The 23,079-nt window shown below is 41.6% G+C and overlaps 1 protein-coding gene across 1 annotated transcript; it reads left to right on the top strand.

Annotated features, from left to right (window-relative positions):
• Positions 1-735: 735 nt before the first annotated feature.
• LOC146636770 (protein O-GlcNAcase) lies at positions 736-22,864 on the top strand. Its single transcript, XM_085351040.1, has 17 exons — positions 736-775; positions 6,805-6,856; positions 12,312-12,409; positions 12,884-13,014; positions 13,095-13,266; positions 13,387-13,485; positions 14,703-14,972; positions 15,858-15,944; positions 16,150-16,625; positions 16,733-16,907; positions 19,167-19,223; positions 19,547-19,632; positions 19,772-19,876; positions 20,120-20,211; positions 20,313-20,502; positions 22,164-22,323; positions 22,728-22,864. The coding sequence occupies exons 1-17, from the start codon at positions 736-738 to the stop codon at positions 22,862-22,864; spliced, it is 2,427 nt and encodes an 808-aa protein (XP_085207166.1).
• The last annotated feature ends 215 nt before the right edge of the window (positions 22,865-23,079 follow it).

The following is a 23,079-nucleotide window of genomic DNA, read 5'->3' as shown; positions in this document are numbered from 1 at the left end:
TTTATGCAAAGTTAACTGAACCTTCTGATACATTAATGTAATAATAAAATAATAGATTGAAAATACTAACTTTATCTTAGTCTGAATTTTAATTCCAATGAATGCACTCAGCTTGAACTGGGTAGTAGAACAGAAAAGGAAGAATGATTAAAAATATATCTCTATTTTACGTTGCCTACATTGTAAATGGTGACCTTTGCCTCTAAACATAATCACGTCTCACAATTATTTCTATTGAGTGCTCCAGTAGATTTTCTTAGTGTACAGGCTGTGAGCAGATGACCTGTGATACTACTGCTGCTGAGGTTCACAGTTCTTTGTGGATTTACACACCTACATTTAACAGATATTTAATGACTTGTCCTGGCTGATTTCCATCATCTTCATTCTCTTGTATTGTCAGTAAAATATCGTGGTTTTTTTTGTTTTTTGTTTTTTAACCTATACCCACCTCTTTAACGGGATCATTTAAATTGTTAGTGGGTTGTATGTTGTGTTAACATTTTTCTGAAATTACTCGGCACTTTGCTGGTAAAAAAAAGTACGAGGTTCGCTTGAGCACCTGAACGCAGCACGGGAGCATCAGCGCTGTGTAGAAAAGGAAAAGAGGAGGAGGTGGAAGCAGATCGAGAAGAGGCATGAAGACTATCCCCGGGATCTAAGCTGACAGGATAGGCAGAGCATCTTGTCTGCCCTCGCTCCTTAGGGGCCGACTGGAAGCGGAGGGAGGCCAGAATGGAGGAGAAGAAGCAGTTCCTTTGTGGGGTGGTGGAAGGTAAGAGCGCTCGACTTCCAGATCGACCTGTCAGATCATGTGATTTTTTTTTCCTCGGGGGGCTGCTTTTAAACAGACCACCATTTGACCTATATCCACAACCGAACATTTTTCTTTACCTACTCGAGACGTGTGTGAGGGGCGTGTGTTTAAGAAAACGGGCCTTGGTGGGATGAAAAGGGTTTTTAAAAAGATCTAGTGGTGATCAGTCAGGCTTGAAGTGGGGATGAAAAAGCAAGCAATGAAAAACGTTCAATACAGTCTTCATTGTGTTTCCTTAGGCTCCAACCTAAGGAAACACAATGAAAAAGAAGAAGAAGAAGAAGAAGAAGAAGAAGAAGAAGAAGATGATGATATATACACTCAACAAAAATATAAACGCAACACCTTTGTTACTGCTCCCATTCCCCATGGGATGGACGTAGAGACCTAAAATTCATTCCAGATACACAATATAACCATCCCTCCCAAACAATGGTCACAAATCAGTCCAAATGTGTGGTAGTGGGCACATCTGCCATATTGAGATAATCCATCCCACCTCACAGGTGTGCAGTGTTGGGACTAACGCGTTATTAAGTAACGCGTTACAGTAACTACGTTATTATTGTGGTAACGAGCACGGTAACTAGTTATTATGCCAAAATCAGGAACGCGTTACTCGTTACTGGGATTTAGATAGGGTCGTTACTCGTTACTTCGTGTGGTGGCATCGCGGAGTTTCCACAGATTCAGTAACATTAGCAAGTGGTGGAGGCAGCAGGTGGATGAAGGAAAAGGGACGCAGAAGGAAAAGAGACCCGAGGTGGCCGCCGGTCCAAGTGTGAACTGAACTTCAGGTAAGAAGTTATGACCTGCAGTCTCTCTGGGTCAGATATAAACCAAGTTTAGGTGGAGTTTATTTTCGTTATTCTGACTTTTTCCGTACTGCGTGCTAGCTAGCATGACGGAGTTTCTACACAGCTGGGTGGGTGCTATGAAGTTAATGATGTTGAACCTTATTTTGTTCATAAGTTATTAGAGTTGCCAACCGTCCCGTCTGGTATTCAGAGAAAATATTACGCGTTTCTTATTGAGGTGAAAAGGAACAGTTTGTCCCGTAATTCAGCTACAATGAAAAAGGCACAAAGCTGGAGTTATTCTGTGTGTTTACGCTGCACAGCTGCCTCTTCTTCTTTCATTCTCCCCCCTCCCTCTCCCGTTTCTACTTCAATCATGAAACTGATCAGTGATCAGCTGATCGGCTTTTCTCTCTTGTTTGTTTATCGCCCACTTTGCGCCGAAAGAGGAAACCAGCGGATGTCGCGCTAAACAACAGCAGCACGTTTAAGCTTGATCAGCTGTTGTTAGAATTTATTTAATATTAATTTCTAGTATCAGCTGATGTTTGCTGGAGCCACAGCTGTAAAAAAAGCTGCTGGTCATGATATGGTTTGGTTATCTGGTGAGAGGGAAACATGAAGATGAAACCAGGAGATGTCCTTACTGGATCATCAGAGCTGAACAGGTGATGGAGAAACAGGTTTACCTTTTAGGTGACATGAATGAGTTGAAGTTATGAACTGTTTCTGAGAGACAAATAACCCCAGGATCCTTTTTTAGGTAGCTGACAGCTGGTAACTGTGCAGGTGCGGATCTAGCAAAGTGTGGCCAAGGGGGCATGTAGGGCATTAACAGGGAATGGGGGGCACAAAGAAATACTTTTCTTTCTTATTCTCATTTAAAATGTCTAGCTTTTAAAAAATAATTATCTGAATCTTACAACAAACGATTGATAGATTGATGCATATATACCATCAAAACAGTGTACATCACTGTCACAACAGTGTTTGTTTTCATTCAAAGGCTTTATGATTTTTCCTATAATGGCGGCCGGTCTCTAGTCAAAATGCCCGGGCCAATTTTCTTTCCCAGTCCAGCCCTGTATGCAGCTCATCTGCAGTCTGGTGTTACCTACATCTTCCTATTCAGAAGGCAGAATTTCTGAGTTCTGAGTACAATCGAAAGCACCACGACTGCAGTTTTTGTGTTGGATGTAAAAGGCGCACATGACTCTGTGACGTAGGCTAGAATCATGGCAGCAGTCAATGACGGTCCAGGCGTGGGATTTCTCTCGTGGAAATATGCACGTTATCATATCCTTTCTATTGGTAGGTGGCACAGTGCACTTGTGGCAAGTAAGCAAGCTAGAAGACTGGCAAAGTTATGGAAGAAACACATTAACAAGAGAATTCTGAGTAAAACCAAAGTTACTTTCCCTAGTAACTAGTTACTTTGAAAGTAACGAGTAACTTGAAGTAACTGAGTTACTTTTGAGAGAAGTAACTAGTAATGTAACTAAGTTACTATTTTAAAGTAACTTACCCAACACTGCAGGTGTGCCACATCAGGATGCTGATCTGACATCATGAGTAGTGCACAGGTGTACCTCAGACTGCCCACAACAAAAGGCCACCCTGGAATGTGCAGTTTTGTCTCACAGCAAAATGCCACAGATGCCACAAGCAATGAGGGAGCGTGCAACTGGCATGCTGACAGCAGGAATGTCAACCAGATCTGTCGCCCGTGCATTGAATGTTCATTTCTCAACCATAAGCCGTCTCCACAGGCGTTTCAGAGAATATGGCAGCACATCCAACCGGCCTCACAACCGCAGACCTCGTGTAACCACACCAGCCCAGGACCTCCACATCCAGCAGGTTCACCTCCAAGATCGTCTGAGACCAGCCACCCAGACAGCTGCTGGAACAATTGGTTTGCACAACCAAACAATTTCTGCACAAACTGTCAGAAACCGTCTCAGGGACGCTCAACTGCATGCCCGTCGTCCTCATCGGGGTCTTGACCTGACTCCAGCTCGTCGCCGTAACAGACTTGTGTGGGCAAATGCTCACATTCGATGGCGTCTGGCACGTTGGAGAGGTGTGCGCTTCACGGATGAATCATGGTTCACATTGTTCAGGGCAGATGGCAGCTGAGAATGTCCCAGTTCTTGCATGGCCAGCATACTCACCGGACATGTCACCCATTGAGCATGTTCGGGATGTGCTTGACCGGCGTATACGACAGCGTGTACCAGTTCCCACGAATATCCAACAACCTCGCACAGCCATTGAAGTGGAGTGGACCAACATTCCACAGGCCACAATTGACAATCTGATAGACTCCATGCGACGATGTGTTGCACTGCATGAGGCAAATGGTGGTCACACCAGATACTGACCGGTTCTGGGTCCCCAGACCCCCAATAGCGCAAAAAACTGCACATTCCAGGGTGGCCTTTTGTTGTGGGCAGTCTGAGGTACACCTGTGCACTACTCATGATGTCAGATCAGCATCCTGATGTGGCACACCTGTGAGGTGGGATGGATTATCTCAATATAGCAGATGTGCCCACTACCACGCATTTGGACTGATTTGTGACCACTGTTTGGGAGGGATGGTTATATTGTGTATCTGGAATGAATTTTAGGTCTCTACGTCCATCCCGTGGGGAATGGGAGCAGTAACAAAGGTGTTGCGTTTATATTTTTGTTCAGTGTGTATATATATATATATATATATATATATAATGATGGTAGTGTTGACAGGACAATGAAAGAAATCACCAAAGAAGAGAAGAACTGGAATGACACAAGCTACGAGGATACTGCAAAAGGACATATTGGGAATGGTGACACACCTGTCCCATCATTATATTCCATAACCACCACACTCACACAGAGCCAGCAAATTATGACATGGTATGAAATGAGTAGAACCAGAGCCAGAAAGAAGAACAGCTGTGAAAGGTGAAGTCCACAGTGGTTCCAGTCACATTAAGAATAAGAGTGCAGTCCTCACAAACGGCAAAGTGACTGCCCAGAAGAAACTCCCAGTCTGTTGGAAGACAAGCAGACGTTCAACATTATAGGGTCATTGGTACATGACATCAAATATTTCAAAAACCTAGTTAGCAGCTTGCTTTGAAGATACTACTTGACTACATGCATTATCTGCACGGTAATGCTCCTCTAGTACATGTGCAGACAACGCAGATACCATTTCTAAATGATACCAAGTATCATTTCTACAGCATTGTGTGAAGAGGAAACGTTCGTGTTCAACATAGAAGCCAATGACAAACAATGTGTACTGACAGACATTTATGTGATTATTTTTAATCATCAGGGTGTAATTACTGAAAAGAAATGGACAACCTATAATAAAAAGTTGTCTCAAGTGTTTCTTTTTAATTATTCCCTGCAAAACGGCATTAATTTATTTTGTTTTTTCTGTGTCACTTTTCATGCAGTAGCTTTGATATCACGCTTCAACAGTTTATTTTGTCTTTTATAGTATCACCACTCACCAGTCACTTTATTAGCTACGTCTTGCTAGTACTGGGTTGAACTGAATTAATTGTTCATGGCATGGATTCAACAAAGTGCTGGAAACAATCCCCAGAGATTTTGGTCCATATTGACATGACAGAATCGTACGGTGGCTGTGGATTTGTTGGCAGATTGAGATCTGATGGCTGTGGAGGCTGTTTGAGTACAATGAACTCATTGTTGTTTCCAAGAAGCCAGTTAGAGATGATTTGAGATTTTTGACATGGCGTGTTATCCTGCTGGAAGCAGTCATCAGCAGATGGGTACACTGTGGTCATAAAGGGATGGACATGGTCATCAACAACTCTCAGACAATCTGTGATATTTAAATGATGCTCAATTGGTAAGAGGTGGCCCAAAATGTGCCAGAAAAATATCCTCCACTCCATTACACCCCACAAGTAGCTTGAACTGTGGATCCATGTGCTCATGTTTTCTATACCAAATTGTGACTCTACCAGATGAATATAACAGACTCATCAGACCAGGAAACATTTTTCCAATTTTCTTTGGAATTTGGTGACCCTGTGGAAACTGTAGACTCAGTTTCCTGTTTCAGTTGTCAGGTGTAGCACCTGGTGTGGTCTTCTGCTGCTGTAGCATATCTGCTTGAATGTTTGCTGTGTGTTCAGAGATGCGCTTCTGCACACCTTGGCTGTAATGAGTGATTTGAGTTAACTCCAAAAATATACAGTTCACAGGAATATAAAACAGGGAGCTGAACTGCTTTCATGTTTTTGCTTAGGGAATTTTTTTAAATGGTCACTGATTAAAATTTAAAATTGTTGCAGATTCATTTTATGTGAGTTGATTCATTGTTTGTGTACTTTTTGGTCTGTCCACCGTCTCAGCTTTATAACTCTATGAATTTCTACCAAAGTGGTGCTGCACACACATTACTTATTCCTGTACATGCTCATCCCTGTGGTGGCATCCAGCAGAGGTAGTAATTGGGTTTGGCTTGGTGGGCAGCTTTACACAGGACACATATGCAGACATGCCATACCCATGCACACCAATATAAAACCAATTCCCCAAAGGTATTTAGCAGGAGAAAGCAGTCAAAATTGTAAGTGTATCTGATTTAATTTTTACTCTGACCCATTTACTGTACACAGACACTCGCACATACACACACATTGCAGACTTATTCAAAACACAAAGGAGGAAGAGGGACACTGGAGATGCTCTAAGAATAGAAGCTGTGATGGAGAGTGTAGTTGGAAATGAATTATGGCTGTGCCAAACGCAGCAGGCATGTGACCACATAAGCATGGGAAGAAACATTTTGTGTAGCTGTACTTTACAGAAATGCAGCTGCTAACAGTGTCCAGTAATTCTCTGATTTGTGAATAAACGCTGCATTAATTAGGAGTTAAATGCCATACATATATGTGTATCAAACAATATTGTTAACCAACAAGCACATTGTTTTAAATTGCAATTGCATGCGCTGAAAGGTTATAGTCAAAGACCTTTTCCTTTTGTGTATAAATGTGAGACTGCAGTGTAAATTTCATGTTTACTGTTGAATCATGTGATAGCAAGTGAGGAAGTCATTGACGATCTCATTTGAGTGTGCATTAACACAATCATCTTTTCATCCAAGTGATTCAGTTATCTGCGTGCACTCAGTTCTGTATTTTTCCTCATCAGGTTTTTATGGGAGGCCTTGGTCTATGGATCAGAGGAAAGTACTCTTCCAGTGGTAAGTCTCCCAACACTTCATCAAGATATTCGTGCTTTTTCTGCATCCCTGCTTTCCCTCTTTTGTATGCACAGTCTGTGAGCACAGGTGAGCATGCATATGTCTTCTAACCCTGGTCAGACGGGATGTTTCTGTGTCGCTGATCTTCTTTTCCCCAAAACAGTGTGGGCTCAGGAGCTGCTGACTTGATGCCTTTAGGCTGAAACCAGATCCAAACCTCTATTTCAGTGCCAAGCACAGCTTCAGAGAGAAATTACTGAGGCAGAATGATTCCATAGCAAAGGACAGCTTCATCCTCAGTGCTCAGCTATGGGTGACAGGAGGGGAAAGGAGAGGCAGACACTACATCTTGTTATAGTGAAAGGATTAAGAAAGAGGTTCAAAACATCTTCTTTTACCATCTTTGATGTTAAAACTTATTTTGCGAAGTTTTTACTCTGGTGCAATGCATTTCCAACGCTGCAGTGGGAAATTTATCAAAGGTCAAGTTATTAAAATGATAATATCATATAATTAAAGTGCCCCATTATTCAAGGGATACCTTTTATGCTCCTCTTTATTTCCTGTCATACACATCAGTGTATGTCTAGTAATCCACAGAAGCACAGAAGCCCCACCTACCTTTTATTCAAACCTTTTCTTTGAAAGAGGCAGCCAATCAGAAGAAGGTTTGCTGAGAGAGGGGACGGATATTATTACAAGATGAGCTAAATGGAAAATGGATGAGCTGATGGGTTGCACCAAGGCCCAGCATAAGTTAAATAAAGGTTAAATTTAGTCTAAGAATTAGAAATTCAAGCTTGAAATGAGCAGGTTAGCTCCCCTTTAAGTGTCTGCACATAAACTATTATCTGCTGAGCATGAAGCTCTGCAATGAAGAAGCTTTCAAGGACCATCACACTCTTCAGGTGGTTGGAGTGATACAGTGCAGTCCCAGCATGACAACAACTTAAAAACGGAAGACAAATGCTGTTTAAGCCAGATAAAATCAACGTTCTGGGTAATCAAATGTTCTTAAGAGTAAGGCTGCTATCAGAGGCAGGAATCTAATTTAAAGGCAACACTGTTGGGGTTCAAATCTTGACTAAACGAAGGCAAAAATAGCTCCTTATTGAGTGGGCCACAGCACTTTTCATTAACAGTTTGCTCAGCTCACAAAGAGAGACAAGCTCTTTCAGCATGAATCACCTCCCAGTGATTTTCATGACAGCAGAGGCAGAATACTAATAGACTATTTTTCAGCACACATTCAAAGCGGCATTTTCTTGTCCATTCAGGAAGTAGCCATCAGGAACACAACAATAAAGCAACAACAGCGAGTTAAATACAAACGACTGCACTAATTAACAATGAGGCAATCCCTTTTTATGTATGTTCACATTTGCCCACCTCATAAGACTGATTAAATCTTGATGTTAAGTACAAGCGGAGCAGCATAAATCCCTGTTGGGAGCTGTGACACAGTTGTGTTGCTCAGCAGCCAATAGTCACAGCCGTCTGCATCCCCAGAGAGGGTAGGTCCCCCTGCTTCTCTTCTTTCCACTGCCATTGAATGATATATGCGCATGATATATTTCCAGTTTTTTTAAGGCTCGTTGTTTGTGCTTGTTATTGTGATTTAGAAGGTTTTGGATTGTGAAAAAGAAAGAAAAGACATGATCAGCAGTTTTGTAAGTTGCTCAAATCTATCTATAAACTTGCACTGCATTGGGAGGATGCAGAAAACTGGGTAACGAGGCAGTGGATAAAGAGAATTAATTTATTTTCCAAAACTTCTGCGTAGCTGCAGCTGAGTGTGTGGGCTCCAGGTTTATTTATAGACAAGCTTTTTTAGACTCCAGTGTGGGGTGCAGGCAAAAATCATACGCTGAATGTTGCGTAAGATTGGCCGTGGATGCGTGTACAGTATGTAATTGTGTGTGTGTGACTGTGTGTTTGAGGGAGGTAGGATGCAGCTTTGTGGAGGCGACTTACCATCTGTGCAGGAAGTGAAGCAGAGAGAGAGAGAGATCGAGAGCACAGCAAACCTACAAAATGACAAGAAAGACAAGAGCCGGTCCATGTACAGAGACAAAGCAGTGTTCATGTTTGTATATTTGTGCGTGTATGAATGATGTTGGTATTGTTTCCCTCTTAGTACTATGCTCTATTTATAATTCAGGAGGTCATTTCCTGTAACTGAGACAGCCTTGGAGACTCTCGATCGATATTGTGGATCTATTTTCTTGCAGCCAGATCCACTTTTTTTGTTTGTTTTTTTCCCCTCCTGTCTTCGCTCTTAGCGCCAATTCTGTCTCTATCACTCTGTCTCGCTCCATGGGTTGGATGTTGAATGATATGTACGCTTACACAGAGCAAGTCCAGCACGATATGTTGAAGTGAAGAAATAATGCAGAAATACACCAAAGCAGCTGATTTTGCAGAGTGTGATTTCCTAATGACGTCATCCATTCTTTTCTGCTGGCAGACACACCTGCCTACGGTAATCTGCACAATTTGTGAAGATAGCTACAAATTCCACATTGGTCTGTTCTTGCCTCATTGTTTTGTCATTGTCCCCCTGCTTCCTTTTCTTTTTTCTACACGATACCGTCACTTCTTTCTTTGTCCTCTAGCATGTCTTTGCTGGGGCCTTGATTCAGATTATTTCACTATTATTAGTTTGGGCCATTGATATATTCTGAACCATTTATCCGGTAACTTGTCATAAACTTTACTAGGATGTTTTTGTTTGAGGTTGTCTTTTCTGTGCCCAGTGCAAACATTCAAGTCACAAATTACTAGATTGCTGCTACTTTTCTTGAATTGTTTAAATTGTATGCAATACCTAAAATCATGCACAGAAACCCAAGTCCTGCCTCACCCCTGAAACTTCTGCCTGAGCTCAACCTCTAGCTTCAAAATATATAAGATGAGTCAAGTGACTAACAGTTAAATATACAAAATATTTATGGTGGTTTAATCCATATTCAGCCATTTAGAAGTATGGATTCATGAACTGCACCAGAAAGCAGTGACTCTAATTCATACCTAAGTGTGAGCTACTCCCAAATACAAATGTGGTATATGGGAGAGTAACTGTAACTTAACTCTAAGGAGTATTATTATTAAAAAAACAACCAAAAAAAACAACCAAAAATTCAACTACTGCAGCCCACCAGGCTGCATGATGCTGCACTGGTTAGAATTGGCAACTCACAGCAAGAAGGTTCCTGATATGAGTCCCAATTCTGGCCTTTTTGGAATTTACTCTACTTGTCACTCGAGCCATCTTTTAATTTGTTAAGCTTTTTTTCACTCCATGGCTTCCTGAAACTAAAAGCTATTCAACCAATTGAATAACTATGCAGGTTTCCTTTGAGTATTCCAGTTTCCTCCTGTAGTCCAGACACATGCATGTTAGATTAACTGATTATTCTACACTGACCATAAAGTGCTTTGAGTCTATATAAGTGTGTGGTTAAAAATGTGACTTGAGTGGGAAAACACTACATAAATGCAAGTACATTACATTACCATCCTGTGGTGAGTCACAGCAGCTGTGATTTGATGTTGGTATTGTTTCCCTCTTAGTACTATGCTCTATTTATAATTCAGGAGGTCATTTCCTGTAACTGAGACAGCCTTGGAGACTCTCGATCGATATTGTGGATCTATTTTCTTGCAGCCAGATCCACTTTTTTTGTTTGTTTTTTTCCCCTCCTGTCTTCGCTCTTAGCGCCAATTCTGTCTCTATCACTCTGTCTCACTCCATGGGTTGGATGTTGAATGATATGTACGCTTACACAGAGCAAGTCCAGCACGATATGTTGAAGTGAAGAAATAATGCAGAAATACACCAAAGCAGCTGATTTTGCAGAGTGTGATTTCCTAATGACGTCATCCATTCTTTTCTGCTGGCAGACACACCTGCCTACGGTAATCTGCACAATTTGTGAAGATAGCTACAAATTCCACATTGGTCTGTTCTTGCCTCATTGTTTTGTCATTGTCCCCCTGCTTCCTTTTCTTTTTTCTACACGATACCGTCACTTCTTTCTTTGTCCTCTAGCATGTCTTTGCTGGGGCCTTGATTCAGATTATTTCACTATTATTAGTTTGGGCCATTGATATATTCTGAACCATTTATCCGGTAACTTGTCATAAACTTTACTAGGATGTTTTTGTTTGAGGTTGTCTTTTCTGTGCCCAGTGCAAACATTCAAGTCACAAATTACTAGATTGCTGCTACTTTTCTTGAATTGTTTAAATTGTATGCAATACCTAAAATCATGCACAGAAACCCAAGTCCTGCCTCACCCCTGAAACTTCTGCCTGAGCTCAACCTCTAGCTTCAAAATATATAAGATGAGTCAAGTGACTAACAGTTAAATATACAAAATATTTATGGTGGTTTAATCCATATTCAGCCATTTAGAAGTATGGATTCATGAACTGCACCAGAAAGCAGTGACTCTAATTCATACCTAAGTGTGAGCTACTCCCAAATACAAATGTGGTATATGGGAGAGTAACTGTAACTTAACTCTAAGGAGTATTATTATTAAAAAAACAACCAAAAAAAACAACCAAAAATTCAACTACTGCAGCCCACCAGGCTGCATGATGCTGCACTGGTTAGAATTGGCAACTCACAGCAAGAAGGTTCCTGATATGAGTCCCAATTCTGGCCTTTTTGGAATTTACTCTACTTGTCACTCGAGCCATCTTTTAATTTGTTAAGCTTTTTTTCATTCCATGGCTTCCTGAAACTAAAAGCTATTCAACCAATTGAATAACTATGCAGGTTTCCTTTGAGTATTCCAGTTTCCTCCTGTAGTCCAGACACATGCATGTTAGATTAACTGATTATTCTACACTGACCATAAAGTGCTTTGAGTCTATATAAGTGTGTGGTTAAAAATGTGACTTGAGTGGGAAAACACTACATAAATGCAAGTACATTACATTACCATCCTGTGGTGAGTCACAGCAGCTGTGATTTTTCAGCAGCTTTTTTGTTTCCTGGCTCTGAACTTGGTAAAAGAGCTTTTGTCCATTTAGCACCCTTGGCCTGGAACAAACTGCAGAAGGAATGGAAAATGACTGAATTCATTTCATTAAGTGCTTTTAAATCTAAACTACGAATCCTTGAGGCCAAGTCCATAACATGTAACTGTTTCAATTAGATTGATTGTCATTTTAACTGACTTTTTTATTTTTATTTGAATTTTATTTTTTATTTTATTTGTATTCTTTCACTTATTGTTGCATGTGTGTTGTTGCTGCCTGTGTTTGAGTAATTTCTGTAACTGTGAGACATCTGCTGCTGCCTATCTTGGCCAGGTCTCCCTTGAAAAAGAGGTTTTTAATCTCAATGGGATCTTCCTGGTTAAATAAAGGGTAATAAATAAAAACTCTGAGTGTGAGCATTGTGACAACATGTGACCCATCTGGTCATGTCTTTCTCCATCAGGATGCAGCACTGGGGGTTGAACACCTACCTGTACGGTCCGAAAGATGACCTGAAACATAGACTGTTGTGGAGAGAAGTCTATTCTCCTGAAGAGGAGGGTAAGGACCTCTAACCATAGCAAATTTTCACTCATGTGGGCATCCATGGTTTCCTGAAAGCTGTAAAACCAATTTAATCTATTTAAAGGGGAACCACAAGCGCACAATCAGACTATTGATTCATTGTACACTAGTATAGCAGAACGTCTCTGACACATTCTGAAATTTCCCTTTTGGCATTAAATGTATGTTTCATTGTGATCATAAAGCGTCTACAGTTTTTATGATGTCCATTATATTTTTTATTGCACCTTTTACTGCGAGAGTCAAGCTGATTTCCACAAAGATACATAAAAAGAGGGGAAGGGAAATGTCAGTACACATTATAACGCAGCTCAGGATTTAGTATGTAATCTTGTCATATAAAAAAAGTGAAAACAAAATATTCAGACATCTTTAATCAGTGTTTAAAAACATTTTTGGCCTGTTTTAAAATTCATGTTTAGTATTTTTCCACTTTTCTCATCCTCTCAGGTCAGCTGCGTACTCTCATTGTAGAGGCCCAGTCAAGAGGCCTCAGGTTTGTTTATGCGCTGTCTCCTGGTCAGGACATAGTCTTCTCTTCTTCCTGTGACTTGACTCTACTTAAACGCAAGCTAAGACAGGTAGGCTACACAAGGTCATCTACTACAGAAGTTTCATTGATTTCTGTATTCTTTAAACTCAACCTCATCACTCTGTCCAGGTATCAGACCTGGGTTGCCAGGCATTTGCCATTCTGTTCGATGACATTGATCACTCCATGTGTCAAGCCGACAGCGAGGCCTTCACTTCATTTGCCCACGCTCAGGTCACAGTAACTAATGAGATTTATCGGTTCCTGGGGGAACCGCCTGTCTTCCTGTTCTGCCCTACAGGTAGGCTTGTAGATTGAGGACTTGTTACAGGACTGAAAATTATACAAAAAAATGTAACATGAGCACTTTTTATATTTGCCTCTTCATTAAATATCACTGCTTTTCTCCCTCTCTGTGTAGAGTACTGTGGTTCTCTCTGTTCTCCCAGTGTATCCAAGTCTCCCTACCTGCAAACTGTGGGAGAGGACCTGCTGCCTAACATAACAGTAATATGGACAGGTAAGATGTATATTTGTTATATATTTTTTTATTGTGACCCTGTGAACTACAATTTTAGTGCTGATTTCATATTATTTTATATTTATAGTACTTGAAGCACTGTCTGTGTTCAGCCATGACAAGTTTTACTCAATCTGTGCCACTTGCATATTGCAGATATAATCTTCATTGCTCAGAACAGTGACTTTTGTTTCACTAGTGAGACCTGCAGCAGGTCTATAGGCCTTAGGTCATGTTGGCAATGGCACTTGTCCAATTTAAAAGAATAGAATTCGCTGGTTAGCTAACTTATATGGTGCTCTGACATTGTTTTATATGGACAGTATATGCATGTGGTGTACCTGTTTTTTTTCTGTGCGTTTCCTTAATTGCTTATCTGTTATTGGACTTGATTCTGCTGAAAACTGTCACAATTTACTACTACAAAATCCTTCTAAACAGGCGGTGCTGGAAATATGGGGCAGGAAGTCCGTACTGTAGTTCAAAAATGAAAATCAAAAGACCAAATAGGGCACAAAGAAACCAAACTCAGATGAAAGGCTCAAAACACAAGTGATTAGAAACACAAGGGAGTTGCAGCAAGAGCCTGATAGATTGACACTAGAGAGGGAAGGCCTGTAACCTGCAGGTGAAGTCATGCATTTAGGAAGGTGGGAGAAGAAAAACGGGAAAGAAAAAAATGCAAAAGCTCACATGAGAAACTAACCTTCAAAGTGAAGGAGGGAGTAAATCGAAAGAGAGACAGAATGAACTCAGACCTCACCAAAAAAGAGGGGCTGAAGCAGAAGGAACAGAAGGAACACAGAGAAAAACCTTCAAAAACACAAAAGCACCGAAAAGTTTAAGATTCATAATAGAATCTGTAGCTCATTACAAAGCCCATAACGTTAACTGGAACAGACACAAGTTTGTATTCCAATGATTTAATGTGATTTGGAGCAGAGCCAGCAGCCCTTCTAGTTTGAATGAGAAACAACCAGTCCCTCCAGGAGGACCAGAACAGGGACATTGCTCTGCATGCCAAATATGCATCAAAGCTTGTAGAAATATTTTAGGTGCGTGTCATTAAAACGTACTGTAAGCACCTTGTAACTCCAGTATTTCACAGTAACATTGTTATCTGACTGTAGGTTTATTTATTTAGCTGTCCTAATGTAAACCTCTTAAATGGAAAATGGTTAACAGATTTTTGAGCACTGGGCTTTCTCTTTCCACAGGCAGTAAGGTCATTTCCAGGAAACTCTCACTGGAATCCCTGGCTGAAGTGGAGTCAGTCCTCCAACGCCCCCCACTTATCTGGGACAATCTGCACGCAAATGACTATGACTCCAGGCGCCTGTTTTTGGGGCCCTTTAAGGGTCGAGAGCCTCAGCTTAAGAACCATCTCAGGGGCCTGCTGCTTAACCCCAACTGTGAGTTTGAAGCCAACTACATCCCGCTCCACACGCTGGGAAGCTGGCACAGAGCTGGGAAAGAGGATACGAAAGGTGAGGGATCCAACTGAGGGAAGGCAGATGGAGTGAGGGAGTATGATGAGACAGGAGATGTCCTGAGTTAATAAACTAATATTGTCTCTGCCAGACCACATCCATGTACAGTTAGTCCCATCGCTTCAGGAGAAATGTTTAATAAGCCCGTGTTGCTTGGCAACTAGCATCATTTTGACCACCAGACAGCCATTGTGTCTGATATTACCTACCAAATAAGCAAAGTTAAAGCTCCATCTGTTGTTCTAAAGTCACTTGTTAAGCTTTCAGCCTACACAGTTTCACCAGCCTCAATCTGCCTTTATTGTAAAAGCTGTTAAAACATTGTGACTTTAAGTCATTTCATTAGTCTTTCTCACACGGTGTTATACATAAGTTATGTTCGAAGTGTAATGTAAGAATTCCTGTCACGCATCTGCAAAAGTGGGGCTCAGCATCACATGAATTTGATATGTTGTTCATATTCATTGCATCTCATTTACCATGACAGTAAAATGCATTAGAGCACAGGCACACAGTTTTTTTTTGTTTGTCGCGGGGGGAGGGGCAGGGAATTGGATGGATAATTGTCGAAACAGAGAAGCAGTGTAGCGTGTGATGTTCTGAAGACTGGGTGGGGGAGAGGTGATGATTGAGGAATAATTGCACGGTGTGATGGAGGAGGAAATGAGGAGAGAGCCCAGTCCCTCTGCGGAGGAAGAACTGAGCGGTAGGCTGGAGGACAAAAGAGGCTTTCAGAAGAGGAGATGAGAAAAATTTTAATTGTTACGGCAGGTTTTGTTGTGCAGACCTGTAATAATTTCCTTATAGCTAATAACCATTACAGAACGAGTATGCAAGGTGTGGCTGTTTTTGGTTGTCAATGCATTGCTGTGTGTCCCCCAGATGAGGAGTGTGAGTACTGTCCTGATAGAGCTCTGTCTGCTGCACTGAAAGACTGGATGGAAGAACTCAACCAACCTTTACAAGCTGGTAAAATCTATCTTATCTATCTATCTATCTATCTATCTATCTATCTATCTATCTATCTATCTATCTATCTATCTATCTATCTATCTATCTATCTATCTATCTATCTATCTATCTATCTATCTAAACACTGATGAATTATTGCAGTGTAGTGTTGTTACTCAAACACACAACCTGTGCGTGTTTTTTATTTCCATGATAATTGTAGGCCGGCAGAACACAAGGACAGACCAGCGTACCTCTGTCCCAACATCTCACTGTAAAACTCCTGACAGATCTGACTGTCCTTCCACCTTCAGAGGAACCTCTACTGTGGCCAAACTCCCAGTCTTCCCCCTGAATTCCAGCTCCCCTCCGTCCTCACCCACTAAAGTCAGTGGGGAGAGGGAAGGACGAGAGTGGGAAAAAAGGAAGTCATACCAGTCTTGCCAACCGATCCAGCAACCTCCAGGAACTAAGCCTGGAGCACCTGCGGCTGGAGGTCGGGGACAGAAAGCCCAGGTTCGTGGGCTCTGCGGTGGGAAAGGTCTGCTAAGTGAGTCACAGGTGCGGCTGCTGGTTGGTCTTCATTATCTCCCTCACGAGCACGGCCCATCAGCCCAGAAGCTACTGCAGGATCTGACCTGGCTGAAAACAAACTGCCAGCTGGTCAGTACTAACAGCAAGAAGGCAGCACCTCAAAAGGTCGGTGAGGATTATGAGGGGAGTTTTTGTTGAGGTACTTGGATTGGTTGTGTACGTTACACGTGAGAAAAAACAACATAATGTTTTTTTTTTTATTATGTCCTCAGGTTGATGAATGGCGTGGGCGGGCCTCCAGGTTTCTTTCTCTGTGTGAAGACATAGCGCAGCTCCACTGCAGTGTCGTGGGTGGGAACAACAGGGCTGTGCTCTATGACCTTTACCCTTATGTGTGGGACTTGAGGAACACAGCTCTGGTGGCAAAGGCATTTATATGCTGGCTTGGTAAGGACAGAAGCAATATACTGCTATACTATCAGTGTGACGCACTGGACTCTGCACTGGTTTGATCTTCCCTGCTGTACGAGAATGTGCCATGAGAATGAGGCCATTTAACTACATTGAACTCATATTATCACATTCAAGAAACACCAAAATGGTGCGTTGTCCTGCTGGAAGCAGCTGTCAGAAGACGTATCACTGTGGCCATAAATGGATGGACATGGTTAATAACAATACTCAGGCAGGCTGTGCCATTTAAATAGGAAAAACTTCCCCACACTCTTACACTAAGGCTACCAGATAATGCAGGATCCTTCCTTTCATTTTGTTTACACCAAATTCTGACTGTAACATTGGAATATTGTAGGAGAAATCAACTCATCAGACCAGGCAATAGCTTAACAATCTTTTATTTGTCCAAGTTTGAACTGTAGCTGTACTTTCCTGTTCTAAGCAGACAGGAGTGCTTCAAGGTATGGCACGTAAATCACTTAAAATCACTTAAACTTAAATTTGTGAGCTGATCAGATATTTGTGTTAATGAACTGAGACAAGCTTAGCTGAAGGAAGTGGACAGGGAGTTATCTATATATAGACAGATAAATAGATCGCTATCCGGTCTTTAAGTGATGACGTGACGAATCCTACTTCCGGGCCTAAAGTAGTCTGCGTTTAATATGGCTTTTGTGTTGTTAACACGTTTAATGTTTTGTATTTTCTTCTATTTAATCTCAAAAAGCTCCTAAAACAGTCAGTGATCACTGTTGACCTCCCTCAGCTTTTATTACCGCTAATCATTTATTTAAGCTCAGTTTTTAAAACCTTAGGATGTAACTACAGCCCAGCCCATGCAGCAGTATATGAATGACTAACCTCGTATTGTGGATGGATTATCTCAGTTGTTCTCCTGGCTGAAGTTTGGTCCTTTTACAGCATCCTGCCATCCGATTACATTTGTTCCTGACCACCGAGAACACTCACGTTAACTTTTATCGAGTGGAAAAAAAAGTTAGCTTGTTTATATTATGCTAACATAGCTGTGTCGCTAGCGGTCACGTAGCACATCATTATATACCAGCTAGCCAAACTTCAGTAGCCCTACAAACGTCACTGCAGTTTAGTTTTCTGTCTTCATTTATGTTGGAAGTGATAACAGAGCTGTACGTTTTAATTTGTTTCCAAAACCCTGCAGTCAGGACATGCTATATTGTATTTAGATAGAAGCTAGCGAGCTAACTTCCTGCTAACTTCTAACTCCGTTAAATGTCATAAATTCCGTTTTCATGGATGCCTGGATGTTAAACTCAATTGTTACACCTGGTAGAGCTTAACGCTTATCATTTTATTAAAGATGAAAGACTTTAGACAGTTTTTCAACTCTCAGTAATGCCATAGTGATCGTTTGATATATGGACCTGCAGCGGAGTTTAGGCCCAGACATGGCTAGTGACGTCAGACTTAACGACCGGATAGATAGCTATAGATAGATATAGATGTAGAACGGCAGAATGTTCACTCCTGTTTCTTGCTTTAAGGTATTAAAGGAGGAAGTTATTTGTCGCTCACATTCAAACAAGTTTCCACTGAAATTCTGTGCTGTTACAGCTATCCCACAGCAATTGTGCCACATGTGAGGTACAGTTGTTACACAATGTATTTCACTTGAACTTGAGAAAGTACAGATGTGCCCACTTAACTGCTTGCAAAGCGCTTTGTCTGGATGTGATAATTAGGTTAAGTTAATTAAAGAATACTAGATAAATAAATATTACAGTGCTACCCTACAGTAGCAGAACAGAGCATAACAGCATAGTAGAAGTATACCACTTGGTCCTAGTATACTAGAAGCACGCTGCAGTATATAGTTTACCATGCTATTGAACTGATGTTATATTGAGAAACTGTGTAGTATTATAGTGCTATAGTGTAAGAGCTCAACATAATATTCTGCTGTAGAATACAATAATAGTATACTATAGTATTGTATAATATTGCATGTAACAGATTACTATTGTTTTGTGTATCCAATAATAATTTATCTACTGTCCGGTTGTATGATTACTATTTTAGTAGTATGCCCTATAGTCTCTGCTCTATTATTTATAGCATTATATAATGTAGCACATACTATATACTGTACTCTATTCAGTACTTATGTTAAGAGAGGACACTGGTGGAATCAGCGGTTTTGTAGATTATTGCCAGTCATTGTCTGTGGCTCATTTTTCTCTTATGCTCTAACGTGCCCATTTACTCACTCAGATGGACGAGTGTTGAGTGACAGCTCTGCCCTCGGCTCCTGGAGGAACTGCTTCCAATGTGAGTAAGCCTGATCTCTGATGGTCTTTAAACTTTTTGTATCTGCGCCTGAAATAAATTACTACAAAACTCAGTCATTACTTCTCAGCTCGAGCTCAGTGGAGCCCAGCTGATAGGGAGGACTGAATTTTTTATGACAAGTTTATTTCAGCGAGCGTCTCTTGTGGTGCTGTAATGCTGTAAAGCTCTACAGTTTTTTGCTCGACATAAAATTTTCAAGCTGCGCGATCATTCTCCATGTGCACTGGTAACTTTTCTGGTATTTCACTGGCCCTGAACATGTGATGTAGCCTGTCACATATGATTGTTTTTTTCTGTGTTAGGGTGTGGGAAGACCACGGGAGCGGACCAATTGGGAGTAGAGTCTGAGCCATGGGCGTTCAAAGGGGGCGTGTCAGGGGAGGTGCAGGTAGTGTGTTATATTTCAGATGCCATTCGTGATGTATCTCTTCTTAAATTCTTGACAATATTTTACTCTGCTCTATCAAGTCAAGCCCCCTAAAACTGCCTAATGTGTGTGCATGTTTTTTTCCCCATGTTGTGTGCAGATGCTTCTCCCAGTAGGGAGCAGCAGTGAACTTTTTACTCATCCTCCTCCTCTCTTCCCTACCACTCGCCTCTACAACATCAGGCCCTACCACAGCAAAGACAAGGTAGTCTCACCCACACACAGAAACTCTTGACATAGCACAACTGGCAAAGAGGTTAAACAAAAGGGGAATTGGAAAGTCATGTGTTAGCTTTTACAGTTGCATTAAACAATCAGGGAGCAAACCAGTAGATCATGTAGGTGGAACTTTCAGGTGGAAATTTAAATTGTTAAAAGTCGTAGATTTTTAGTTCAACATTTAAACATTGGTGTGGGAAGACACATGGTTTAATGGTTGTGTACTTAGGTGGAGCTGTATCGAATGGTCCGCCAACTTCACCTGAGGACACAGGGTGGGCCAGAGTCTAGTGCTGCTCATCCAGATGTCATAGGAGACAGGTGTGTCTGCGTGTGAGAGAGAAAAGAAACTCAATCAGGAAATGTGCAACGATTTGTCAAATACTGTATCAAATCAATAACACTTGATTTCACTCTCTTAGATGTCTTGGACCATGCCTAGCTTTGTGCCCCGAGTACAGCTTCATCTTGGAGGATGAGCTGGGCGTTTGCGGCTGTGTGTTAGGCATCTTGGATGTTCGCTCCTTTGCCAAGCGGTGCCAGGCCAGCTGGATACCCGCCATGAGGGACAAATACCCACCAAAAATGAACGGCACACATCCAAACACCCAGGTGAATACGTGGGTTTTACCCTCTCACAAGAAGTCAGTTAAACCTCTCTTTTTGGTTGACACCCTATGCTGAAACATAAATGCTCACAGAGTACACAAAGCTATAAACATACCCGACAGACCAGTTTTACATTACGCACATTAACTTAAGACTTATGAGTACCTGCTGTCACACCGTCTGGATTCCTCTGTGCAGGGCAATAAGTCGCTGGGAGTTAGGTGGAACACATAGGTAGACAAAGACAATAACACACACACACACACACACACACACACACACACACACACACACACACACACACACACACACACACACACACACACAGACCGGATTTAATGATTTAATTTAGTATGTGTCTAAGGGCCACCTGCAGTATTCCTTCTGTCTTTAGTGGGCCTGTTTTCTGTATCAGCGGGTTAGTGTGTAAACTTGCGAACGGTGCATTCAGATTTACCAGCTGCTGTCATGTGAATGTGACTAATTGTTAATAAAAAGAGAAATGCAGAAATATGGCAAATATGGGGAAGGTAAGGATTTAAGTGCTTTAAAATACAGAATGGTTATTGAGAACTGAAGTGCAGTAGCGCACACGGCTGATGTTGTTTTTGCCCATCATCACTATTCAGTGATCTCTGGCAAAGAGCCAAGCATAAATGGTGGTGAACAGCAGACAGAGTCAAACTCTGACATGTGTGGAGGATTCATTTAGCCGCTCTGTGCATCACAGAGCAAACTGACAGCTATGCTGTGGATCATTCACACGTCAGCAGGCAGCCACAGGTGCAGACAAATTTAAAGTTTACCAGCTGAAAGCTTTCGTCACATGCAAACTGGCTAGGGAACAAGAATGTTCGATCTAGGAATCCATCGGTTAGTCCGCTCAGTTGGGAGGGCTGGCACCTTAAGAGGCTTCCAGTGTAGCCAGTAGATATCCACGCCAGCGCCTCCAGTTCCATCTACTGGTCAGTGTTTACAAATGCAGCAAAATGAAAACAAAGAAAAAACGATTGTCAAAATCTTGGATTGAGCTTGCATTTTTCTCTCCACAGGGACTGTTTACTAAGATTCAGCCATAGTATGCTCAAATTTGATTGGTCAGGAATACAAGTGGGTTACAAATGGGTTAAAGAATCTACCAAAAATGGCCTCCCTCATCGACCGATGCTACATATTCATAAGCATTTATCTGTTTATAGAGAACATTTAATTATTTTCCCCCTGTTTTGTGTCACATAGTTACATATTACTGGTATGTTATACAAATAGCTGCTTATTACATTACCTCACTTGAAATCTAGTTGCTGTTAGCTAACTCAGTTCCAAGAAAAATGCTCATCAGCTTCTGAGACAGGAAGTACATTAGACTCATCCCAGAAGTCTTTGCATATAAATATAAAAGCTGCTGATTAAGGAGTGTCTGCTGGGGCCACCAGGCAGTACTTGTACACTTAAAATGTAGCGTCAGCAAATCCTAATTTGTAATGATAATTAGTGTTTTACTGTGTGTTTGTATTCATTTTAAGGTTTTAAGGTTGCTGGGTAACTGGAAACGAGTCTGGTACCAAACGTGCCTAATTGGTAACATCTAGTGGCAGCTGGAGGAAGAACAATCTTCTGCAACATGTGAAAGTGCATCTGTGCCTCTGCTCTCCTTTGTGCAGGACCTGATTCAGCTGATGGAGGAGGATCAGGGCGAGTACCCAGACTCGCTGCTCTACCACTTTCCCTCGCAGTTGCGACTGGACGCCCTGCCCGAGCTGGTGGACATCAGCATCAGCCGCACCCTGCTCACCGCCCTCCTCACTGCGCTAAAGGCCAATGGTAAGCTCCACGTGTGTGTTTGCGAGTGTGTCTTTTGTTAAATAAAATTCTGCTGCATATATTAGCATGAATCCGTATGCGCTTATACCCTCAAGGATAAGTAAAAGGATTAGAGGATGAGAAAAGAGCAGAAAAGACATGTGGAGGGTGGAAGAATACTCCAATAATGCAAGAAGGGTTTAAGGGAAAAGCTACCTGTAGTTGTTTTCACACCATTAAATATGAGTTATTAGTTGTAATTGCTGATTATGTTGCTTCTTTAGACTGTGTAAAGGGATTTTGTTATGTAAGTCTGTTATTTATATGTTGCTTGTATATTTGTATGATTTATTCTTGGAGAAAAACTGATCTGTCAATGACTGCCTCTTTGCTTTGCCATTTTTGCACGGTGTGTGTGTGTCTAGGTTCTCAGGGTGTGTTCTGTGAGGTGCAGCCAACAGACCGTCAGAGGCTGGAGTTCTTGACTAAACTGGGCTTCCTGGAGATCCTCAGGGGAGAAGCCAGAAGCAGGGAGGGGGTGGTGCTGGGACGGCTGCTGTGAACATAGAACACACAAAACACTCACATAAGCATTCACATAATCTCACACACACAGGCACACAAACACACACACACCACGACAAACAACAAAGACATTTGCACTGATGTGGTAGATACACAAAGGCACTTATGCACAGAGAGGTGTTAGAAATGCAGTGTGCACGGCACAGACATAAACAACTGCCAAGAAGTGAGGTCCATATTTTTCTCCATCAA

The sequence above is a fragment of the Diplotaxodon limnothrissa genome, linkage group LG3 (assembly GCF_057381915.1).
Source record: "Diplotaxodon limnothrissa isolate DT_005_m linkage group LG3, D_limnothrissa_male_GT1.1, whole genome shotgun sequence".
In the NCBI taxonomy this organism is placed as follows: Eukaryota; Metazoa; Chordata; class Actinopteri; order Cichliformes; family Cichlidae; genus Diplotaxodon; species Diplotaxodon limnothrissa.
The sequence above is the reverse complement of the archived record's forward strand: the minus strand, read 5'-3'. Positions and strand labels throughout refer to the sequence as shown.